At 42.6% G+C, this 23,077-nt stretch overlaps 1 protein-coding gene across 1 annotated transcript in view; it reads left to right on the top strand.

Annotated features, from left to right (window-relative positions):
* LOC112643516 (histone-arginine methyltransferase CARM1-like) overlaps positions 1 to 7,722 on the top strand; it is a 253,878-nt gene extending 246,156 nt beyond the window's left edge. Inside the window, exons 13-14 of the mRNA XM_035709112.2 lie at positions 1,619 to 1,708; positions 7,083 to 7,722. Of these exons, the coding sequence (XP_035565005.2) occupies positions 1,619 to 1,708; positions 7,083 to 7,092 (100 nt within the window). The 3' untranslated portion in view covers positions 7,093 to 7,722. The remainder of the gene's footprint in view (positions 1 to 1,618; positions 1,709 to 7,082) is intronic.
* Positions 7,723 to 23,077: the final 15,355 nt, after the last annotated feature.

The following is a 23,077-nucleotide window of genomic DNA, read 5'->3' as shown; positions in this document are numbered from 1 at the left end:
AGCCAAACAATCAAGGAAATGGAAATTAAAATAATCAGTAATATGTTAACCCCAAACTTGTAAAATATTAAGGATCAGAAGATGTATAATGAAATTAACGCTTTTATACTTGGTGGGTGAGGAACTAATTCAGTCCATTTCCTGGAAGATGTTTTAGCCGTAGGTGTTGGCAACCTTAAGTGTCTGTGTACTATAGCCTGATGAGTCTAACACGAAGAACTTATTCTTTTTTTTTTTTTCGAAGAACTTATTCTAAGGAAATAATTACTGATAAGACATGAAGATGTATTACAAGAAGGTCCTTTGCAGCAGAATTTCTATTGTAAAATTAGATTTTTTTTGCTGTAAGTAATATATTGGGACATGTTTATGTTTATAAAAATATAAATAAGTGACAGTGGGGAATTATTAAATACATTGTGCTATATCCATATAATGCTACTGAAACATATACTGTCAAGAAGTATAGGATAGGGGTGCCTGGGTGGCTCAGTCAATTAAGTGTGAGGTCATGATCTCAGGGTCCTAGGATGGACCCCACATCAGACTCTCTGTTCAGGGAGGAGTCTGCTTCTCCCTTTCCCGCTGCCCCTCCCACCATTCATGCTCTCTCTCCCAAATACATTTTTTAAAAAATAATTCTAGGATAAATGCTCACATTAAATCAAATTAGGAGATATGAAAGAATATTTTAGATGATTTTATTATTGACATTTATAAAAATGATAGGAGGAAAAATACCTGGTAGGAAAATACTCTATAGTGTTAGCTAGAAGATTCTTTGTCCAGTGATGTTATGGATTATTTTATTTAATTTCTGTTTTTCTTTATTTTTCAGTTCTACAGTAAATATGTAACACTTTATAATCTGAAGAAATAACATTTATTGTTGAATACATGTGACTAATAAAAATCCCATAAACATAGTCCCTTCAAATTAGTCATCAAAGGTAACATCCTATTAGCTGTTCTTAGCCAGTTCTCACTGGAATTACATGAATCTTCATCTGAGGCCTCTTAAAATCAATCACATTTGTTAACTGTTTGATGTCAGTTTGAGATTTTATCTTATCCAGTCTTTGCACAATTATTGCTTTGGTAGCTCAAAGGGTAACCCATAAAGTGCATCTATTAGTTAAAGCCATTTCTGTCATTGCTGTTGGTAAAACCAGAAATATCATTAATTTTGTAATTTTTTAGATCAAGAGATTTTAACTATCAGACTCTTCTAACAAATATATTAGTAGCATCTAGATAAACACACACAGACATGCAAGATGCCAACCATGCACTCTCAAAACCCTCATGAAGTAGGTAGGTATGTGTAGAGGATGCCCTCAGTGTTTATGAAAAGGTAACCTGCCTTGTCAAATGATGGTTTTTTTTATTTTTGTTTCTTTTCTTTCTCCTCCTTCTTCTCCTCCTCCTTCTACTCCTCCTCCTTCTACTCCTCCTCCTTCTTTCTTTCTCTTTTCTTTCTTTTCTTCCTTTTCTTTCTTTTTCTTTCTTTCTTTCTTTCTTTCTTTCTTTCTTTCTTTCTTTCTTTCTCTCTTTCTCTCTTTCTCTCTTTCTCTCTTTCTCTCTTTCCTTTCTTTTTGGTGTGTTTTCTACCATACAGACAGAGCTATGACATTCAGATTGTGGCGCTGGTAAACCAGACGGGCTTCAGATCTGGGAACATCCTCGATTTAAAGAATCCTTTCTTTAGGTAAGAAGTGCTTTCATCCATTTCACACCTATGTATATAAAATCTCAACTGACCGTATGACCACGTAAAGAGGTTCAGAATAATTCCATCATTCCTAAAAGGAAAAAAAAAAAAAAAAAAAAACATCTACTCTTCCTCTCCCAGGAGACTTGGATCTTGAGACAGAGTTGAATGTTTTCTGTTCCATTAATTGGAATTCAGTATGTAATAATCTGATCCTGAACCAACCAACACTGGAGAGTCCTACAAAGTGAACTCTCGTTCCAAATGAGCTATAATGACTATGTGATCTCAGGCAAAGTCACTTTCTTCTGACACTTGGTTTTCTCATCTACAAAATGTGAAGTTGAAATCTGGACTCCTCTGACATTCTCTCACTAACAGATGATTTTACATCGCAGTTATTCCAATATATCTAAAACGTGAAGTCCATTGAAAGTATGTTTTTGAGACATTTTTTGAAATCATGTAAGTCAGGACATACCTCTTCTTAGAAGTCATGCAGATTTTATCTGATACAAAGAACTTGCTACAGTGAGATGGACATGACAGATGTTTCTGGAAAAACTCTCCATCTTTATACCTAGTTAATATGGGCCTGCTACTCATGAATAAATAAATAAATTCGTTTAAAAAAAAATATATGGGCCTGCTAAAAATCCACACAGGAAGTCAACCCCACAAAGCCACTGGACACTGTCATTCTTGACTTCCTTATTTAAAAAAAAGGATCTTCTCTCATATTATAATGTCTCTCAAGGCTTTATTCAAAGCATCATGTCTCTATAGTACTGAAAAGCATAAAGAGAAGAAAAAACACAGGAAAGCAAACCAGGAGTTCTTTGGCAGGGATGAGAAAATGCAATTGTTACCTTGAAGCATAGGAGGAAAAACACAGACAAGGCTGCCATTGTTTATGTTGTATGCAAGCTGTTACACATAGTAATTGTCACACATTTAAGACCTATTGCCATTTAGGGATATGGATGCCATCTTTAATTCTGAAAGAAGAGGGGAGTTCCCCCTCCCATCCCCCTATGCAATCCTGTCATGTAAAGTCAAGGGCACAGATTGTGGCCTCAACATGCTGATTGACTGTTCACTAGGACAATTTGACCTGCTTAGGCCTCAGTCTTCTCATCTGTGAAATGGGATGAGCAACATAATAATGTCCATACCATGTCCAAGTACTTAACAGTTGTCATAATTGGTGTTTAATAGCTAGTTTCCTGTCTTTCTCCCTTTTCTTACTGATCTCTGTATTCCTACTCTCTCAGTAAGTAAATAGACAATGATCTGTAGTTCATTCCAGACAGAATCATTTGGATTTGGGAATAAAAATGAATTTTTGTAGGATTTCAAAAACCCACCTTTTCAGTGCAAGAACCATGTAAACTAGTAACTCTTGAGTCTTGCTGCTACACAATGGTTGTGGTCAAAGTGAGGGCAAGTCCAGGTCGAGTGACACTCAAGGTGGCCATAGCACTGTCAAAACGGACAGACTCTTGAGTGGAGGTGTGAGGGCAGTGGATGCCTTTCCTTCCCTTCTCTCACTCAGCACCAAGACTGACTGACATATTGAATTCATTCAGTAGATAAGGGTGCTTAAAAATATGACTCCCCTGGGAATTCCAGATCTTGATTTTTTTTTCACCAACCCTTTCCTAATGTATAGGCCTCAGTGTCCTCACTGAAAGTGTGTGCTAAATGACCCAAGTCTTTGAAGAGCACCTAGCATGTAGTAGATGCTCAGTTAAGTGTTCAGCTGTAACACCCTTCTTTTGTCCACCAACCCCCCATCAACTCCAATCTCCTAATGAGCATTAAGAAGCAGCACAGGTGTGTGAGTATGTGTGTGTGTGTGTGTTGGGAAGAACTAAAATAAGTGATATCATCCAGAGGAATTATTGGTAATTTACTACCAAGCTAAATAACTTTCTGTCTGCCTGCTTTTTATTCTACCTATTTTTAGAGCACAATAGACTTACACAGAAAAACAAAAGCTTCATTTTCAGCTTTTGGCTGATCGCTGATACCACCTAAAAACATCTAATGTGGCGTGCTAAAAACATCTCAAGATCAACAAGTTAATTACTCAAAACATGAATATCTACCATTAAATGTAATGCACAGGTTTCTGCTTTTCCTTAGGCAGGGTGGAGAGACCTTCATTTTGATTATTCATTATTTTAAGATAATTTGAAAATAAAAGCAGGGCTAACAGATGTTGCTAAAAGCGAGCAAAGGGACAAAATGACTTCATCGGCAAGGGAAAGCTTTCTGGTAACCCAGAAGAATCTCCAAGGACTGTGAGGCCAGTCCATCATACGGGTCCCACAGAGTGTGTGCCTGGATCTGGCTAGGTTGTAGAAATGCAGCAGCGACCAGGGCAGACGTAGTCCCTGCCTTCATGAAGCTCAAATTGTTGTGGGAGGGGAGTGGGTCTTAAGTAGCTAACTGCATGCTTAGTTCTGTCATCATAACTGCAATGAGTGATGTATAGGAAGAGTAGGGGATGCCAAAAGAGCATTGATGAGGAGACCTAGACCAGAGTTAATCCGTAACACCCACCACTGGTACCCCAAACCCAGGAGTAGCTGGAGAACCCTGTGGTACTTGGTGGCAAAGTCCTATGGAAACTTGAGACCTTAAGCAGATATGCCCACTTCAAAGAAGCCTTCCAAGGCCAAGGGTGGCTTAGGGTGTCCCTGTCACATCACTCAGAGCCCTGTGAAGACACCGCTTTTAGAACACTTGGATGACTATGTCTCAGTCATTGGTTTATTTGTCTGCAACCCCTCATCCCTTGAGCACAAGGTCTTGCCTGCTGCCATTTGTAACAGTGTGACATTTGATGAATGGGTGAATGAATGTGGCCCCAGGGGGCTCCTGAATGGCCCCAGAGAACTGAGTTTGCAATCAAACTGCTATGGCCCAAAGAGCATTTATTCTCCTATGCTGCTGCGAAGAGCCCAGGCTCTATCCCATTCACAGTGTCTCACAAAACAGTTTGATCCTTCTCCCCACCCAGACATTAATTCCTTCAGTTTGCCCAACTTAAATATTGCTTCCCTTCTTGCCTTTTTTTTTCAATCAATTTATTATCTAACCATCCTGTGCCAGGAGCTCTTCTCAGTGCTAAGGTATATAACAGGGAATGAGAGTAGTACAAACTCTCTGCTCTCGTGATTCTAGAAAGTCTTGTGAATTGATAGGTATCCAGACAGACATCAAAAAAGCAATGAAATAAATAAGATAATGTCAGCTAGTAGTAATTTTCCTGAAAAACATAAATAGAGTAATATCCACCTGACCTCAAGACTCTGGATAAACCTGCAGTAACCAGGGCAGTGAGGTAGTGAAGAAAGGATGCCATGCAGATGGATGAAACGGGAAAGAAGTCAGAAACGGACTAACACATTTACAGTCCATTGATTTTCGACAGAGTTGCAAAGATAATTAAATGGAGACGTGACAGTCTTTCAGAAGTGGTACTGGAATGACTGGATATCTAAACGCAATAAAAATAGTGACCTTCCACCCATAGCTCACACTATCTATAAAAATTAACTCAAAAGGGATCTGTGGATTAAAATATAAAACCTAAAAATATAAAACTTTGAGAATAAAATGTAGAAGAAAATCTTTGTGATCTTTGGGTTAGACAAAAATTTCTTAGATATGATGTAATTCCCAAAAAGAGAAAAATGATAAATTGTCATTTATCAAAATTAAAAACTTATCTTTGAAGGACCTATGATGGGAATGAAGAGATGAGTTACAAACTGGGTGAACGTATTAGGAAATCACATTTCTGAAAAAAAAAATAGCATCCAGAATATAAAAAGAATATATGATATAATACTTTCAAAAAATCCCAATAATAAGAAAATGATTTTGTTAAGGGCAAAAGATTTGAACAGACCTTCCACCAAAGAAGATATAATAGCAATTAAGCACACAAAAAAGTGTTCGGCCTCATTCGTCAACAGGGAAATAAAAATTAAAACCTTAATGACATACAGGTACACATCTATGAGAATGGCTTAAAATAAAAATTCAGACATTACCAAGTGCTGGTGAGGATGTGAAGCTATCAGAGTTTTCATTCATTGTTGGGAGGAATACAAAATGGTACAGACACTTTTGAACATAACTCATTTCTTATATTGTTAAAATTGCACTTGCCAGACGACCCAGCAATCTCACTCCTGGGCATTTACACAAGTGAAATGAAACTATATTTGAATGTTTAAGGGAGTTTTACTTATAATCACCCAAACTGGAAACAGTTAGAATGTCTTCCAAATGGAGAATGAATAAACAAACTATGATCCATCCATACAATGACAGGATTTTCAGTAATAAAAAGGAAAGAAATACTGATACATATGATAATACAGATGAGACTCAAATAAATTAAGCTAAAGAAAGTGAAAGAAACCAGGCTCAAAAGTCTACATAATGTGTAATTCCACTTATATAATATTCTGGAAAAGGCAACACTGCAGATACAAAGAATAGCTCTGAGTTGGACTTGAGGAAGGGTTAGCTATGTAGAGATGTGGCAACACTTTAAGGCAATGGAACTTTCTGTATCTTGAATTGTAGTGGTGGCAAGACATGTCTGTATGCATTTGTCAAAACTTGCAGAACTACAATAAAATGGGTGAATTTTACTGTATGTAAATTTTTTTCTCAATTACATGAAAAATTGCAAAAACAAAAAACAAAAAAAACAAAAAACAAAAAAAACCCCACCAAACTCAAAACTGCATAAAGAGATAGCAGAAAACAGAGGGTCAAAAAGTACTAGAGAATGGCAAGACCAGGGATTGGATGTGGGTGTTGTTTGCATTGAGTAGTCTGGGAGGCTTCTCGAAAGAGGTGGCAACTGAGTGGCAACTTAAATGTCAGGAAACAACTGTCATGGGCAGATGTGCAAGCAGAGCCTTCTACAAAAGCCCAGTGAGGGCCAACGGCTGAGGTAAAACAAGCCTCCCAGATAGCAAGAAGAGTGAGAAGTCGGTGCTTAGTCTTTGCTGTAAACCTATTTTTAAAAATAGAAAAAGAAAGAAAAGAAAAGAAAAAAAGGAAAGAAAGAAAAAGTTCTTTCAGTGAACAAAAATCTGGATCATCATCTCAGATCTGAATTTAGGCTATGCATAATCAAACTTACTAAATATAGTGGGTAAATATAGATCCAAGGCTGCCCATAAAAACTCCAGGAAGGGCATGGGAGTGGGAAGGGGGACAGGGGAGGGGACGGGGAGGGAGGTGGAAGGCGGAAAGCACAAAACTAGCCTGCCCATGGCTTTGGATCGACGTGGGACTTACTTCCTCAGTATCATAGAAATCACCTTCTCTGTTTTAGGTTTGCTTAGAAGATAGCCCCAAGCCAATCAATAAGTAAAATGAAGGCCCGAGAAGTCCCTCAACGTCCAAGTTCATATTTCATGTTCGAAACATGCACTCTAAGTTTTATGAGGATGATTAGGTTGATTTAAACTCTTTTTTTTTTTTTTTCCTAACTTGAAATACGCATCCTAAGTTTATTGGCAAGTCTATTTCTTGGTGCTGCTTAGACTGGCTCTTCACAGCTTCCTGCATGTGGCTCAAGAACAAGTTCTTCTCAATTTGTGGTTTCTCTTTATTATGATTTTAGTAAACCCAACAGTGTTGCTTTCAAAGTATTTACAAAGGAAACTTAACAAAACCCTACCTCACGTTTATATGTATGCATATGTATGACACAACACAAGGGCATGCTAGGAGTGAGCTTCTATTTACAATTGTAAGCTGTTTTCACAGGTATTTTCACCAATCAACACTAGTTTCTAGCTGAGCGATGTGTTAAAGAATTTTTGCCTTATTCATGTAATGGAACAATATGATGTCAGGAATGTTCTTCATTGGCAATATTTGATGACTCTTAATGTAGTTAAGGAAATAAAGCTGGAACCTTTGTCACTTCTTTTAGGTTGACAATAAAAATGTACAGTGCGAGATACCAACGAGGCCTCTCTTTTACTTTAAGGCGTTTGTTATATGTCACATGTCAACGGTGATGAAAGATGATCTTTGCAAAGAGCAGGTTTCCCCTGGCCCAGATGACTCTTATAAAAATAGATGTCACATCAGCAGGACAAGTTAATGAAGCCCACGGCCACTGGCTGATGGCAGAGGGGGGTTGGGGGGAGAAACTGGAGTAAACCACAGGGATGTATCCTCACCCACAGCTGGGACCTTTCCCCTCTGCGGCTTTGGCTCACTCTGGCCACTCTGTTTGAAACAGCCTTGCCCGTCTGTCCAGCCCAGCATCCTTCCTACATCACTACAGGGCATCCCTTCCAGTGGACCCTCACCTGCACGCCTTCTGCCGTCCTCCAGGCTCACTCAAAGATGCTTTCCCACCTTTGACACATCTCCTGTCCCTCCCTTAGTCTAACCCCTTCTCGCAGCTCTATATGACCTTGTACCCTAAACACATACACACATCCTCCTCTTCTATTAACCAAGATCTTTGTGGGTTGGAGGAAGTCCGATTCACTTTAATGTCTAGCAATGCCTAAGGGTACACCTCATGCATCAAAGGTGCTGAATAAATGTATATTGCTTAAACACATAACTTGATCCCGAAGGTAAGAGTCTTTGTAATTATGGAATCAGGCTTTAGACAACCTTCTGAGTGCCTTTCAAGCAAAATAGGCAGGAACTGGGAAACCCTGCATTGCAGAAGCATGATATTGCTGCCTATAGCAGCTCCACCTATACCCAGGGCAGACATTCCTAATCGATGCCAGCGCTCTTCCCCACCCTACCAGACAGGCCCTCACTGACCTTCTCAACCCAAACTCTAGGAAGACATCAGTCTCTGGGAGTGAACACAAGAGATAAAAACTGTGACTTTTAAGGGTGCCAAAAAATTGATAGTATTTCCAAATCTTTGAATGATCCCAAAGATATGTAATATTTATGAATTTGTAATTTTGCTGAAGCACAAATTTGATATGGGTATACATTACATATATATATACATATATATATACACACATACATATATATATATATAAACTGTGGGTGTGGGTGTCTTTTTTTAACCATTTAGAGAACACATCTCCATGTAATCAATAACTCTCCTGATGTATTCCTTACAAATGTTTTTCATCCTCTTCACCTTATTTCTGGAAATGTAAGTACGTTCTTTGTGTTGCTTTTTTAAGAAATGATGTGATGTAGGGTAGACTCTATTTTAGTGGAAAAACTTAGTAAGCTTACTACTTACTCCTGTCCTTCAATCTATAGAATTATTAAGGGGATTGTTTAATTATCAATTTATTGTGTTTTGTGGGGGAAATTACACTGCCATAGTGTCTGCAAATTTGAAAGTGACCTCAAGGCACGTCTGCTGTGAATATCAAGTGTAGAACATGGATTTTGGGAAACCTTGAAAACCTCGGTCTTTCAGGAAGCCATCCCATCATAATTAAGATAAGGCCGAACCGGAGTCACGGTTGGAAGGAACTGGTGTCAGGAGCTGCTCTGAGATAACCCCCAGCCTGCACACCTGCAGGATCTGTCATCACCTGAGGAGGCCCAGGACAGATCCCAGGAAGCCACCCTTGATGTCAGTAACAGGACACCCTGAATGAAAATGCCCTGTACAATAAATGTATCACATCTCATAACAAGAAGTCCAAAGGTAGAAAGGATCCCAGGATTGGTGACAGTACCTTGGTGACTTTATCAAGGACTGAGGCTCTTGTTCTCTTTTCCTCCACCTTCCTCCATCCTGGGCCAGCCTCCCTTATGGGCACAAAGCCACAGTGGAAGTTACAGGAGTCACACCCAGACACAAAGACTATCATCTCTGGCATCTTGTCTCAAAATAATGATGACAGTTTACACTTACATAATACTATGTACCAGATACTTTCTACGGGCTTTGCAAATATTAACTAATCTTTATCCTCACCACAACCCCATTAGCTCTGTATTATTAACTACGTACTCTTACTAACCCCATTTAACAGATGAAGAAATGGAGGCAGAAAGGTTAAGTAACTCTCCTGACAACATAGAGCTTGTCGGTGGTAGAGCGGGATTATCAACCAGGCAGCCCAGAGTCTGTGCCCTTAACCTTTACTATGAAAGTCTTCCCAAAAGCAACCCTTTAGGCTTGACTGGCCAGAACTGAGTCACATGGCCATCTCCAAACCAGTCACCAACAGGAGACATTGCCACAGAGATCAGCCAATAGAGATTTATCCCTGAGCTAGAGATAGACTCCTCTTTCCAAAGGGAAAGTAGAATTTTATTCCCAAAAAAGGGAGTTGGACATAAAACAAGCAACTGGCATCTCTTGCTATGACATACTGCCCAACAACACTCCAGCTTGACAAATTCTATTTCCCCTGCTTTGATAAGGAAAAGGGCATGTTACACCATCGTTGTTACCCAGGCATGTATCTCTACCTCCCCTCTTGCTTGCAAGCACTCCCAAACTAGGAACAAATCTCACAAATCTGCCTATTCCCCACAAGGTTTGGTGCAGGGCCTTGCACATAGAAAGTGTTCCAGAAATGTTTGCTCATTGTAATTGAATTTTCTTTCTCAAGTCTACTTAATTGAAGAGGTCAACAGTTGGCCATGCTCAAGGCAGGCAGATAATGCATTTTCACATTGATCTAACAATCAAATGAATTCTGAGAAGCTTCCCTTGCCATGCAAAATAGCATAAAATCACACATTAACATAGGTCAATGTGAAAGCCCGAATTTATTAAATTGTTAGTGTCTTGCACTCAGCACCCTTGGAGGTAACATTAATGTCATATTTTTATTATGACTTGACATTTCCACTATACTTGAAGAAACCCATCAGAGATTCAGAAGAGAGCAGACTGCATAATCTGTACCGCCCTGTGCAAAAGAAGATGCGGACACTGGTCTGGGTATATCAGTGAAGCTCTCCTTTCCTGGGCCTACTACTCTAACTTTCAGTGGATAGGTGACCCCCAAGAGATTGCAACTTCCCAGGATTGGGAGTGGGTGAGAAGGCGACCATGGATTTGCCCACTGAACTTACTGTGATCACATGGGCCCAAAGCAGGGACTTGCACTGCCTTGCCCCACCCCAAGAAGCAGCAGGATGGGTGCCTGACCTTGACCATACTTGTGCAGTGCAAGGTGGAGTGTAACAATAGATCCTGGGCCACACCCACATGGGGGTGATTCTGTGGTAATCAGAGGCAGGAGCAGGGACTGGCCTGGAGTTTGGTGGGTGAATGAGAACCCTCTCAGAGGGACAACAGAGAAGCAGGTGGGGGTGCCTCCCCATTATATTTCACTTACAAAACACAAATTCAAAGATAAAAGTACTATGGGCAGCCCCGGTGGCTCAGTGGTTTAGCGCTGCCTCCAGCCCAGGGCATGATCCTGGAGACCTAGGATTGAGTCCCATGTCGGGCTCCCTGCATGGAGTCTGTTTCTCCCTTTGCCTGTGTCTCTGCCTCTCTCTCTGTGTGTCTCTCATGAATGAATAAATAAATAAAATTTATTTTTAAAAAGATAAAAGTATTATGTATTTCAAGATGATGACCACAGGGCATTAAACCCCAAACACTTCTGAGCATAGGACCCAGTGAGATTGCACTTATCACACACCTTGGCCATAGAGTTGTGCTATATATAGTACCTTGTTGCAACTGAATATCCATCCATGGGGGAAGATAGACACCATTTTAAGGCATGCTCTTTTGCAAAGGCTTATTGAATGAATGAGCTTATCTAACAGGATGGGAGAAGAAATCAGGCAGTGAGGAGGGTAATTGCTCCCCGTACAAGTGTTCATCCCATATTCCATTCAGCAGCTCCTTTCCTAAATGTATGCCATGATGGCTTTGGACTCTATCCTACAAACAATGAGGAGCCTATTCTTCATGTTTTTAAGTGGAGGAGCAGCATCATCGATGGATCTCTTTGGTGGCAGTATATGGAGGAAGAATTCTGGGAAGAAGAAACTCTGAGGAGGCAAATCAACTCAACTCTAGATTGACTATGACTGAAATTAACGTCGTGGCACAGGGGCTAAAGGTGTGGGCTCTTTTGTTAGAGGTACCTGGGCTGAAATCCTGCTTGTCACTTCTTAGATAGACTTGGGCCAGTCACATGCCTTCTCTAGCTTCACCTTCCTTACCTGTTGAAGTAACAGCGAGAGGGTTCTTTGTGAGGGCTGAAAGAAATGATTGAATATGACACACATAATACAGCGCCTGCGTCATTACAGGTAGCTAGTATTGTATTATCATAGGAAATGGATTCTTATTGGTTCCTCTTAGTCTCACATTTACATACTATCTAAAGCTGCTGTGCTTTCTGGTATAAGAAGGAAAACCCCACCCCCATCTTCAGGACTTTCTCCCCTCAGCAGCCCATACTTCCTTGGAGCAGAAGGGGGTGGCTGTTCCTTCTCCTGCTTCATAATCTTATCTTCCACCTTCAGGCAGCAATCTCCAGACCAAACTCTCCAATATGGATAGCACCCTGTCTACTGTACAGGAGGGACTCTTGGCTGGGTCCCTCATATATGAAAGGAATTTAGAAAAATCCTCTCTGTGTTCAAAGCATCCTTTTAAACATACGGTCTTGCTGAAGAAAATACCTCGTTCATGTGCTCATCCCTTCACTTATTCACCCTCTCCTGCCCCAAGTCATTAAGGATGAATTAAAGGATGAGACTTAAGGGAGAAATAATAATAAATATAAATAATAAATTAGTTTGATATTTCACATATATTGTCTCCATTAAAAATGTAATTCGCCATTGTTATAATAATGGAATAAGTAAAATAATATATGGACATCCCACCTATCTAACTTACCAGGATACAAATTATTTGGGGAACACAAGAACAGCAGTCGTACCTCAGAAGCACCAGAGGCTGATCACACCATTTCCCAGGTATTAAGAAATACCTAGAAATCAGAGTAGAAGACTAGGTTCATCAAAACAAAAAATTCTAGGGCCACATTCTTTCAAACTTGGAGGCACTGTGATCTTTAGAATCAGGCACACTAGGTTTGCTTGTGTGGGGATGTAAATGCCACCATCACTATTTCAGGTTTTCTTCTTCCAGGCACATAAGAGGACCACATTTCCTAGGCCCCTTGAAGTTAGGCATGGCCATGTGACTTGGTATGGTCCATACAGTGTGAGCAGAAATGAGGCAGTCCCCTCCGGGTGGAAATATTTAAAAGATGGCGTGAGGTTCTCCTCCTCCTTCCTAACTGTGGAAGTCTTGCTGAGGTGACAGCGTCACTACACAGTAAAGCTGCTTTCAGCCTGAATGTCTGAATATCTCAGACATTCATATATGTCTGATATATAACATTCATATATGTCTATTCATATAATAGAACTCCCCTGTTAACCTATGTTATACGTGTAGTTTGAGCAAAAAACAAACCTTTGTTTTAACCACTCAGCTCTGGGAATATGTCTTATAGTGGGATTATTAAGCCTCTCCAATACAGCGTCAGTCCAGGCTCTGAGGATACATAAATAAACAAGATGGGCAAAGTTTCCCTTTCACATAATAATGGGAGGGATACATATAGTAAACATATAAACAAACATAAAATTTTGGAATGTGTAGAGTGTGTAAAGAATAGAATACCGGGGGATGGGGTATGGAGGGTCCTGGAGGTTGCTGCTGCAGCAGTAGCCCTCAGAGGAACCTCACCAGAATGCTGGGCTCTGAAATGGGGCAGAGGGAGCCAACCCAAGATTTAAACAAAAGAATTCAGGCAGAGATTTAACAGCAATTTAAGAGTTCGAAGCTGAGGTTGGTAGGACTGAAATCTATCCCATCTACTGGTTGCTTTTGAGAAGCAGACTGTATGTGGGCAAGAATAGAAGAAACAGGAATATCCTGGTGCAATAAAACAATGAGGGATGGGGTGTTGGGGTAGGCTGACAGGGATGGGATCCAGGATCACTTTTGGAGATGACAGAAACAGAACTCACTGGTCGATTGATGGGTGGGGGTAGGAGAGAAAAAGAAGAATCAAGATCAACTCCCAGGTGTTTGATCTGAGCAACTGGTTGCTATGTACTAAGATAGAGAAGAGTAGATGGGGAGGGAAAATCAAGAGTTCTACTGTGAGTTTTGGGGGGTTGGAGATGGCCACCTGACGCTGAAGTGGAGTTATCAGACAGGCGGTTAGATGTATGCATGTGGACTCAGGAGGAGATGGGGGTTGGACAATGGAGCATAATTAAAGCACAGGTCCAGGTGTGGTCCCTTTGAAGGTAGTGTAGAAAGGAGAAGAAAACCAAGAGTAGGAAACTCTAAAATGTAAAATTAGGAGAAGAAAGGGTCATCAAGAAAAGAGAGACTGAGCAGTTGGCCCAGTAAGATTGGAGGGGGGCAGTGACACGGAACATTAGAATACCTTGCTTCAAGGAGGAGGGAGGAACAGTTTGTGTCATATATGGCTGTCAGGTCAAATATGATGGAATCTGAGACTTGGCCATTGGAACAAATAACATGGACGTTGATTAGAGCCACTGCAGAAAAAAGAGCAAAGGGAATTATGACAAAGTGGAGAAAGTAGATCTAAACAGCTCTCCCCAGGAGTTTGAATGTGCAGAACAGCAGAAAAATGGGGTGAGAGCTGGGTCCCTGTACCCAGATCTGCTTTGACCACGTGCATAACCTCACATCCTCCAACTTTGGTCAGACTGGAGCCCCATCTGGGTCTTTACAGACGATGTATGGGCTGAAGTCTTTTCCTGAATCCTAGCCCCACATGTGGGGACATACAGCTGTCTGCCATATGATCCTGAGGACACCTCTGCCTACCAGTATCTCCACTTAAAATAAGACTAAACAACATGCTCTGCAGAGATACGGACAAAAAGAGAAAGGAAAACATTTAATTTTGTCTTCACAAAACCAGGGAAGTGCTGTGCACTTGACAGCAGTCAATGACAATGCTGTGAGGTCCCCGAAAGGTATGATCACCAAGAAGATGAGTGGTGATGGCAAGAAAGTCAAACGCCTTGCATCGGCAGTGATTAAAAGCAGGGTGACAGTCACAAGGCTGGGAATTATCAAAATTTAATTTTTGAATTGTCAATACAGTTACATGGTTCAAAACTCACCCTGTAAAAAGGATGTACAGTGAGGTCTCCATCCGACTCCTGTCCCCCAGCCTTCCCATCCCGTCCACATCTGCAAAGTCAACCAATGTTCTCAGTTTCTCGTCCTTCTTCCACACACACGTGCAGATACACCAGCATCCTTTCCTCTCTCCATCTTCTGGCTCAAATACTATTCCACCCTACGTACTCTTCTGCGTCTACTGAGCCAGAAGTTTGGCAACACAGAAAGAAGTGGATTTTTGCAGCTTCACCTAACAGCTACCGAATTCATGCTAAATATTTTTAGGAAAGTTTTTTTATTAGGTAGTAGGCATGGTAAATGGAGTCTAAATTGAGTTCTCATATGTCTGGGAGCATCTGTTGAATGGGGTGAACCCGTGAAGAAGGGGAAGGTTCCCAGGAGAACAAAAATAGGAAATGTGACATTCGTGCCTAAGCATTCTCCCACAAGTTCCCAGGGACTGTCACGGAACCTAGTCATCACTGATGTGTTTGCTTGCCATAACCCCATCCCTCCCAGCGCTTCTGGGAAGGCTCTGCCCTCCTGCCAGCACACCCACAGGGGTCCTTGGCTGGCTCTCTCTGCAGTCCATCAGCTGCCAAGATCACCACCTGTCCCCTGTCAAAATTGGCCTCGAATTGCAAATGCCTCCCTTCTGGCTGACCATCCTCCTAATGCCTCCACCGGGATTTACTGTGTAAATCAGGTCCCCCATTCCCAGTTTGACGTCTCGCTGCCAGCTGTGTGTCTGAGCCCCTCTCCTAGCCAGGGGCATGTGCCTCTTGAATGTGAACCAATTCTGATGCTCGGGAAAAAAAAAAATAGAACCCAGTTTTTAAAATTATCATTTGATATGCCAAGTGAAATGAAGCTCATTTTCAAATGATTCCCAGCTGTCATAATAGCATCGTGCCTGGATGGCTCAGTCATCACAGAAGCAAGGAGGGCAATTTGATGTCATATTTGACCTGATAACAGGAATTGTGATTGGAACTCAACTTGAGATACTTAGAACAGCTACTTATAATCACATCAATTAACATTTGTGCGCTGCTTTCCTGTTTATAAAGCACTTTTATGTACACTGTCACAATATGTTAGGAGTGATGGTGGCTTTAAGGAGAGAACAAAACTGAACGATTCTACTGCCTGAGCTTAGACACAGGAAGGAAAACAGTTTCTTACAAAAGGAAATAGCAAACACAGACCACGGTGCTAAGCACAAAAAGAATAAGCACTACCTGTGCCAAACCCAAGGAGGCAAGAATGAAAACGTTGCCAATTCCAGAGGGATGCTCCGTGGGAGGAGGGTCAAGCCAGGCTGAGGCCCTGTACCCACGTGCTCAAGACTGAGGGCTGTTCAATGGTCAGAACAGGCTGTTTGCTCCTTCACTTCTCACATTGGCAATCCATGGCTTTGGATTAAAATATCGATACTGCAGGTGAGCCAGAAGAAAATACCTAGTGCATTTAGGCTTCTCTGCCTAGCCTCTCTCACGGCCACATTCTTGGAGGCTGCTGCCTGACGCCCATCCCTGCATTTGGCTGCTTCTTCCCCTCTTTCCTGGAAAAACACTTACCTGCTCCCTGTCCAACCTGCCCCCTCTTCCAGTGGTTTGGGAATAAACATTTTCCTCGCTGTTGATGACTCAGTGATGGGCATAGTTGACAAGAACTGCATTTCCTGGGGAGTAGGTGCTCATAGGTGTATTTAGTCTCAGAGGCTGAAATGCAGTGACGTCCATACACACTGTGGAAGAAATCTGCCTGAATCGTGTCACGGCGATGAATGCCAAGCAAAGTCCTGATTCAGCACATCTGGTGATTCTGAAGAAGTATTTTCTTTGTGGCACTTTCCGCAAAGAGTCTTAGGGAACTGGCTCGAACACATCTTTGTGTCTCTGCTCTCCACCCCCACTGCATTTGCTTATCCAATTCCCTTGCATACAGCAGGTAATCAATAGATGTCGCTGAATGATTTTCTTAGTTGGGAGCCTGATGAGGCTCCACGGCTGAACTGACACAGTAGGCTTTGCTTTCACGTGAACTCCTCCTATATAAAGCCCTTGTCCTGATGAGCAAATGAGAGCTGACTTGTTGAGAGGATTGATTCTCCTCTCCTTGGGGGTAAGCGTAAGGATATGCGTGAGTGCTAATGGTACGGCCAGAATGTGACGAGCCCAGTTGTGTGCATGCATGCACAAGGCGTTAGTACTTTACTCCAGGTCTACAGGAACTTCCCAGCACGGGACTCTTCTCACCAGAAGCTAGCACCAGGACTTCTTTCACCTCTGACGGTTCTCTCCTCAGGCTCCCCTCCCTCCAGAATTCTCATCTGTCTTATCACAGTTGTACGCAAATGCCTCAGGGAAAAATTGACCTTATTTCTTGGAGAAAACCGGACTGAGGCCATCCAGGGCAGGGTGCAAGGTGGAGGTAAGCTCTTCTAAATGAAGACCAGGGATGGACCAGAGAATGGAACAAGAGCAGGAAAGCTGTCAGTGAAATCAAGACTGACCTAGCATTCCTGGTATACATTTGAGGAGTTTTTGTTGTTTTTTTTTTTCCCCTGCAAAGTCCCAATAATGCTAAGTCTGTAATTCCTGCAAGACTTATCGTGGCCCAGAGATGAAGAAAGGAGCAGGGATGGGACATAAGAGGCAGGAGAGGAGGATGATTGCAAGGAGAAGTTAAATTAGAGCAAAGAGAGGGGTTCTGTAAGCGGAATCAATGGAAATAGGATTTATCAGTAGCCCTTTTCCTAGGTGGGAATGTGTCTATCTTTCTGTCTCTGTCTATCCATACATCCACCCACTCATCCGTCCATCCTGCCTTTTTTTCCCAAAAGAATGTACATTAGTTTCCAAGGATAAATTGTATATGGTGATATCATATAAACTATAATTGAGCAGAATAACCAAGAAATACTAGAATGGGGGCAAAATGCAGCCAAGACTTGGGCTTGACCACACACACTTGCTGGCCTGGATCCCTGTGCTTCTCTAGGGGATCACCTGGTGACAAAGAGAGGCAGAGGCACCCATAACCATGGAGACAATCTTCCTAAACCTGGGGCTCTGGCCTGTGGCATGTGTCTTCCTCCTCAGAGCTGCCTCTCAGGTTGTGTATGGCCTGGACTGAGCACCGCCAGTTGGGCTTTGTGGGATGAACTCTGCACAACCGGTGGCAGGGAGAAAGCAGAACTAAATATCTGTGATCGTGAATATTGTAGATGTTAAACCCAAATGCTTACTTTCACTTGCATAAGGCCGATTAACAGAAAGAACCAGCCCAACTACAGAAAATACACAGTTAGAAGTTATAAAACAACATTAATTTTTTCAGAGCTCAAAAACTAGCCAATTTAAAAATCTTTTTTTTTTTTTTTTTGAGTTAAGAAAGAAAAAGGGATTTAAGATCTTACTGACAGGGCCTGTGAGATTCTTTTCTTATCTGACATCTCCCTCTACTGACAGTACGTCCTCTCTCTTTTCCCCCAGCAACCCAGCAGGGACGTTCTTTGAGAGCGAGGTGCCCATGAAATGCCTTGGAGTCCTTGCTCATGGATTGGAGGGGACAAGAGGGAAGATCACAGGTTCTGCTTGGGACTTGGGGAACAGTCAGCAGTAGGATGCTTATGGTGGGAGCTCAGAGGAGGGGCCTCAGACTGTGAGAGGAGTGGCAGGGTGGCTGGAGGGAGAGGATGGAAGGTGAGAGGAGAAGCCGATGCCCTCACCTTGAGTCTCTGAGACATCGGAGGCCAGGCAGATGGGGAGGAGCAAAGCAGCTCACTCCTCTGAAGGCTTTTTTACAGCAGTTCCTACCCAGGACCATCCATCTCTGGCCTGTAGAATCCCAGGATTGGAAAACTCGTTCCTTCATTGTCAAGAATTTTTTGACAGTGATTTTTTAAATTTATTTTTATATGTATATTTTTATTGGAGTTCGATTTGCCAACATATAGCATAACACCCAGTGCTCATCCCATCAAGTGCCCCCATCAATGCCCGTCACCCAGTCACCCCAACCCCCCACCCACCTCCCTTTCCACCACCCCTTGTTCGTTTCCCAGAGTTAGGAGTCTCTCATGTGCTGTCACCCTCACTGATATTTCCCACTCATTTTCTCTCCTTTCCCCTTTAATCCCTTTCACTATTTTTTATATTCCCCGTATGAGTGAAACCATATAATGATTGTCCTTCTCCGATGGTGATTTTTTAAAAAGATTTTAATCTATTCGTAGAAGACATGGAAAAGCAGAGACACAGGCAGAAGGAGAAGCAGGCTTCCTGTGGGAGCCAGGACCCCAGAATCATAGCCTGAACCAAAGGCTCAACCACTGAGCCACCCAGGCACTCCTTGACAGTGTTAATTATTTAGAAAGTTACCACTTCAGAAGAGCTGGAATCTGCTCTCCCACATTTGTCATTCTGCTGCTCTGTGTGACAGGGACTCTCAACTCACACACATACCCAACGAATGCTTCCCCGTGAGAATCCCACGAGACAAGCCGCATGACCAAGCCGGCTAAGTGGGTCATTCACCCCATTCACATCTATCCCCCTCTCCCCTCTCTGCTACACTCCCTTGAGGGCAGAGACTGTGTCTCATTCCCCTTCCTCCTCAGCTTCCAGTGCATCCAACAATTCGGGGAGGCTTTCTATGCAGTAAGGGTTTCCCATGCATGATCTCTTCAGACATCACATCAATTGAGTGAGCGGGACATCACCCATACCGCATTTACAGATGAGCACCCTGAGGCTCGAGGTCGGGTAATATGCACACAGCCACATAGTGTGTGGAAGAGCCCAGCTTGGAGTCCACATCTATCAGATGTCAAGCCATGGGCTCTTCAATCAACATGATTCTACTTGTTTCGTCCAGAGACAACATCAGGCATAGAGAAAAACCCACATCAGTATCCACTGGGTGGAACCAAATTGTGATAATAACCTACTTGATAATTGGTCATTTGGGGTCATGGGGCTTACAGCTGACAAGACTTCATTTCCAGAGCCAAGTTTCTTCCCGTTGACCCTACTGACTCTTGCTGATCCCAGCACCAGCATCAGGGAAACCCTTTTCCTTCCAGCTCTACTCCAGCAGCTTAGCAGTTCCCGCAGCAGCTGCGTTCTGACGCCACCTGCAGCCCTGCCTGCCTCCAGCTGCCTCCAGAAAGCACTCCAGCCTTTCAGGGCTCCTGCTGCCCTGCAGGTTGGGGCCCTTCCTTCTGCTGGCCCATTCCAGCAGAGATTCTCCCAAAGGGCCACAGACTCCTGCTGGCCATAGGTTAGGTGTAACTGGCTCCGCACTAACTACTCCATAACTTCAGGTAAGTTAACTCCCTTTCAAGCCTTGTGTTTCTTCTTATTAAAAAAAGGAAATAAGGACCTGATGCTTTGGTGTAAGTGTAATTGAGAATGTAAGTCAAATGTCCAATATGGTGCCTGCCCCACACCATAGCTACTCAAAAGTCATAGCTACCTTCAGCCTGGTGGGAAATTAAAAAACCTGAGATTATTGTTTCCATCTGGAGGAAATGAATGATTAGAGAAAAGAGGCGGCAAAAGGAGAATGACATCATGGGCGTAAGAAAACCAAATGCAATTTCATGGAAGCCATAGAAAGACTGTTATTTTCAGTTCCTCTTCCTTAGTGGACGTTCACGAGTCCTTATCTTTCCTATGACTTCCAAGTCTTGTTCTGTAGAAAAGTGGAGATAGAGGCAGATGGCAGAGAAACCATTTCCTTCTTAAGGAAATAAAGGCAATTATTGATAATGGTAAGGTTTGGCAGGAAGAGAAGGAGAAGAGAGGCAGCAATCCAAGGGCAATGGGTTATGTCAAGTAGGTGATTGATAAGAGCTCCCGGAATCAGTGCCTGAAGGAGCATCCGAGAGAGGGGATAAGTGAGTGATGCTTGGGGCTTCATTAAATGATTTCAGCAATGTTGACATTGTTGGGTCTGTCACCTTTATGCCATTTTGGTAATAGTGGGAGAATAATTGGGAGGAGTATACGGTCCTTTCAGCCAACCGGGCCCCTTAATTTTAAACAAGAAAATTAGGTAAAAACCCTTTCACCTGCTACCATCTGTGTGTCTCTAAAGTGCCAAGCGCTTTCTGAGTGCCCTCCAATTGCATGAGATCTGAAATAAGGTGCCAGTCAGAAAAGACTCAGGAATTCCAGTTTTTGGTTGGAAGTTGGTCATTGAGGATTTGGAGATGTGTAAATGTGATTTTGAAAATTTAAACCCATTCAGGTGCACCTTCTGAGGTTCTTTAAGATTTTATTTATTCATGAGAGAGAGAGAGAGGCAGAGACACACAGGCAGAGGGAGAAGCAGGCTCCCTGCAGGGAGCCCGATGTGGGACTCAATCCCGGGACCCTAGGATCACACCCTGAGCCGAAGGCAGATGCTCAACCACTGAGCCACCCAGGTGCCCCATCTTCTGAGATTCTTATGCTCACATTGACGGAGGCTGGATGAAAACCTAATTATCTGTTCCTCTCAGCTCATTACCTAAAGCCAGAGCCCCATTCCTTGAATGCTATTGGCTGTCAGAATTAGCCTAAGCTTTGCAGGGGTGGATGGTGAGCATCTGAGTGGCCATTTACTACATACGCTGTACTGTGCATGAGCATCCCCCTGGGGATCTTGCCAAAATGAGAATTCTGCCTAAATTAATGGGAGTGGGGGCCGGGGGTGCTGAGTCTATTTTTCACAAGCTCCCAGGTGGTGCTGATCCTTATGCTGCCAGACACCAACATGAAGGACCATACTTTGAGGAGCAAGCTGCAGCATATCTGACACTGGCTTGCCCATACCCATTTGAAAAGCACCTAACACACTCTTAGTGTCAGCTCAGTTCTGGGCCTGCTTCTTCCCCTTCCCAACCATCCCACCACCACCAACAACCACCACAATCCCGGCTAGAAAATTGCAATAAATAAAAATTCAGTTGCTTAGAATTTTGAATTCACCCCTTAGAGGTATTTTTTTCCCTCTTTGCTTTGAGAGGAAAATGTTTTTTCTTCCTTTTAGGATCCCATAATTCTTGACTCCCCCCCCCCCCCCCCCCCCTTAATGGTTTGGCACAAACCTACTTTTGTTGATTTGGTATTTCCTCTGTGGATAAACTTTCTGGCTCTGGAAAAAGCCTCTTTCTTTTACGAGGCACTTTTAACCTGCAGGATTTCCATTTAGCTTAATTGGCATATTTATGTATTGAGATGGGTACCTAGAGGGCTTGGGCCACAGCACTTTTGTATAAATCGAAAAAAATGAAATGAGCTGTTCTCACTGTTGTGTGCCTCTCAGTCATGGAGTGTGGTAAAAGGCTCATCATTTACAGGCTGTGAAAGCTCAGGAAGATCAATAGGCATAATGCAACCCGGAGTCATTTAGAAAAGCAAAACTCAGGATTTTCAAAGCCCAATTATTTCAGGAGCTTGGCCATTACTAATTCCCTGTTAAATCCTTCCTGGGCCCTCATTCCCTCACATGTTAAGGAATGGCCTTCGAAACTCCTGATGAATCATCCCCTGGAGAGCAAGCCAGAAAGCCTTCTCCTGATGGTCTGACCATTTGTAAACTCTGAGGAGCTGACTGTTCCTGGCCAGTCCCTTCTGATCACAAACAGACTGTGACTTTTCAGGTCACTTCTGAAGCTTTGCATGCTCTGAAGGCAAGTGTGGGAATTGATTCTTATTGGTTTTATATATCTGTGGTTAATGGCTTATAGATTTTTATATAGCCTGGCCCCACTAGGCATGTCTGTTAAGTCTCTATGAAGGTTGATAGAGAAGAGAGGAGGTCAAAGGACCTAGGACACATGCATGGCTTTCCTCCAAGGCAGACCGAGAAAGGACTCCTTAAAGGAAAATTCTAGTGACCTGAAAATTTGAGAAAGTGGAACTGCTTGGTGGATACTGAAGGAATCTGGCCTCTGATGGCAAGAATACATGTTTCACAAGAGAGCCAGGTGATGTCAGGGGCACAGATGCCATGCTTAGATGAATTAATGAAAACAGATGCAGGTGAACCAGCTGCCCTGGGGGTTTTCTAGCTTCTGCACAGATGTCTACAGGGAGATGAGTGGTGGTCCCAGAAACTGTGACCTTATGTGGAAAAGGGGACTTTGCAGATGTAACTAAGTTAGAGATCTCTAGCTGAGACCTTCCTGGATTATCTGAGTGAGC

Source organism: Canis lupus, chromosome 1 (genome assembly GCF_003254725.2).
Source record: "Canis lupus dingo isolate Sandy chromosome 1, ASM325472v2, whole genome shotgun sequence".
Lineage (NCBI taxonomy): Eukaryota > Metazoa > Chordata > Mammalia > Carnivora > Canidae > Canis > Canis lupus.
The sequence above is the reverse complement of the archived record's forward strand: the minus strand, read 5'-3'. Positions and strand labels throughout refer to the sequence as shown.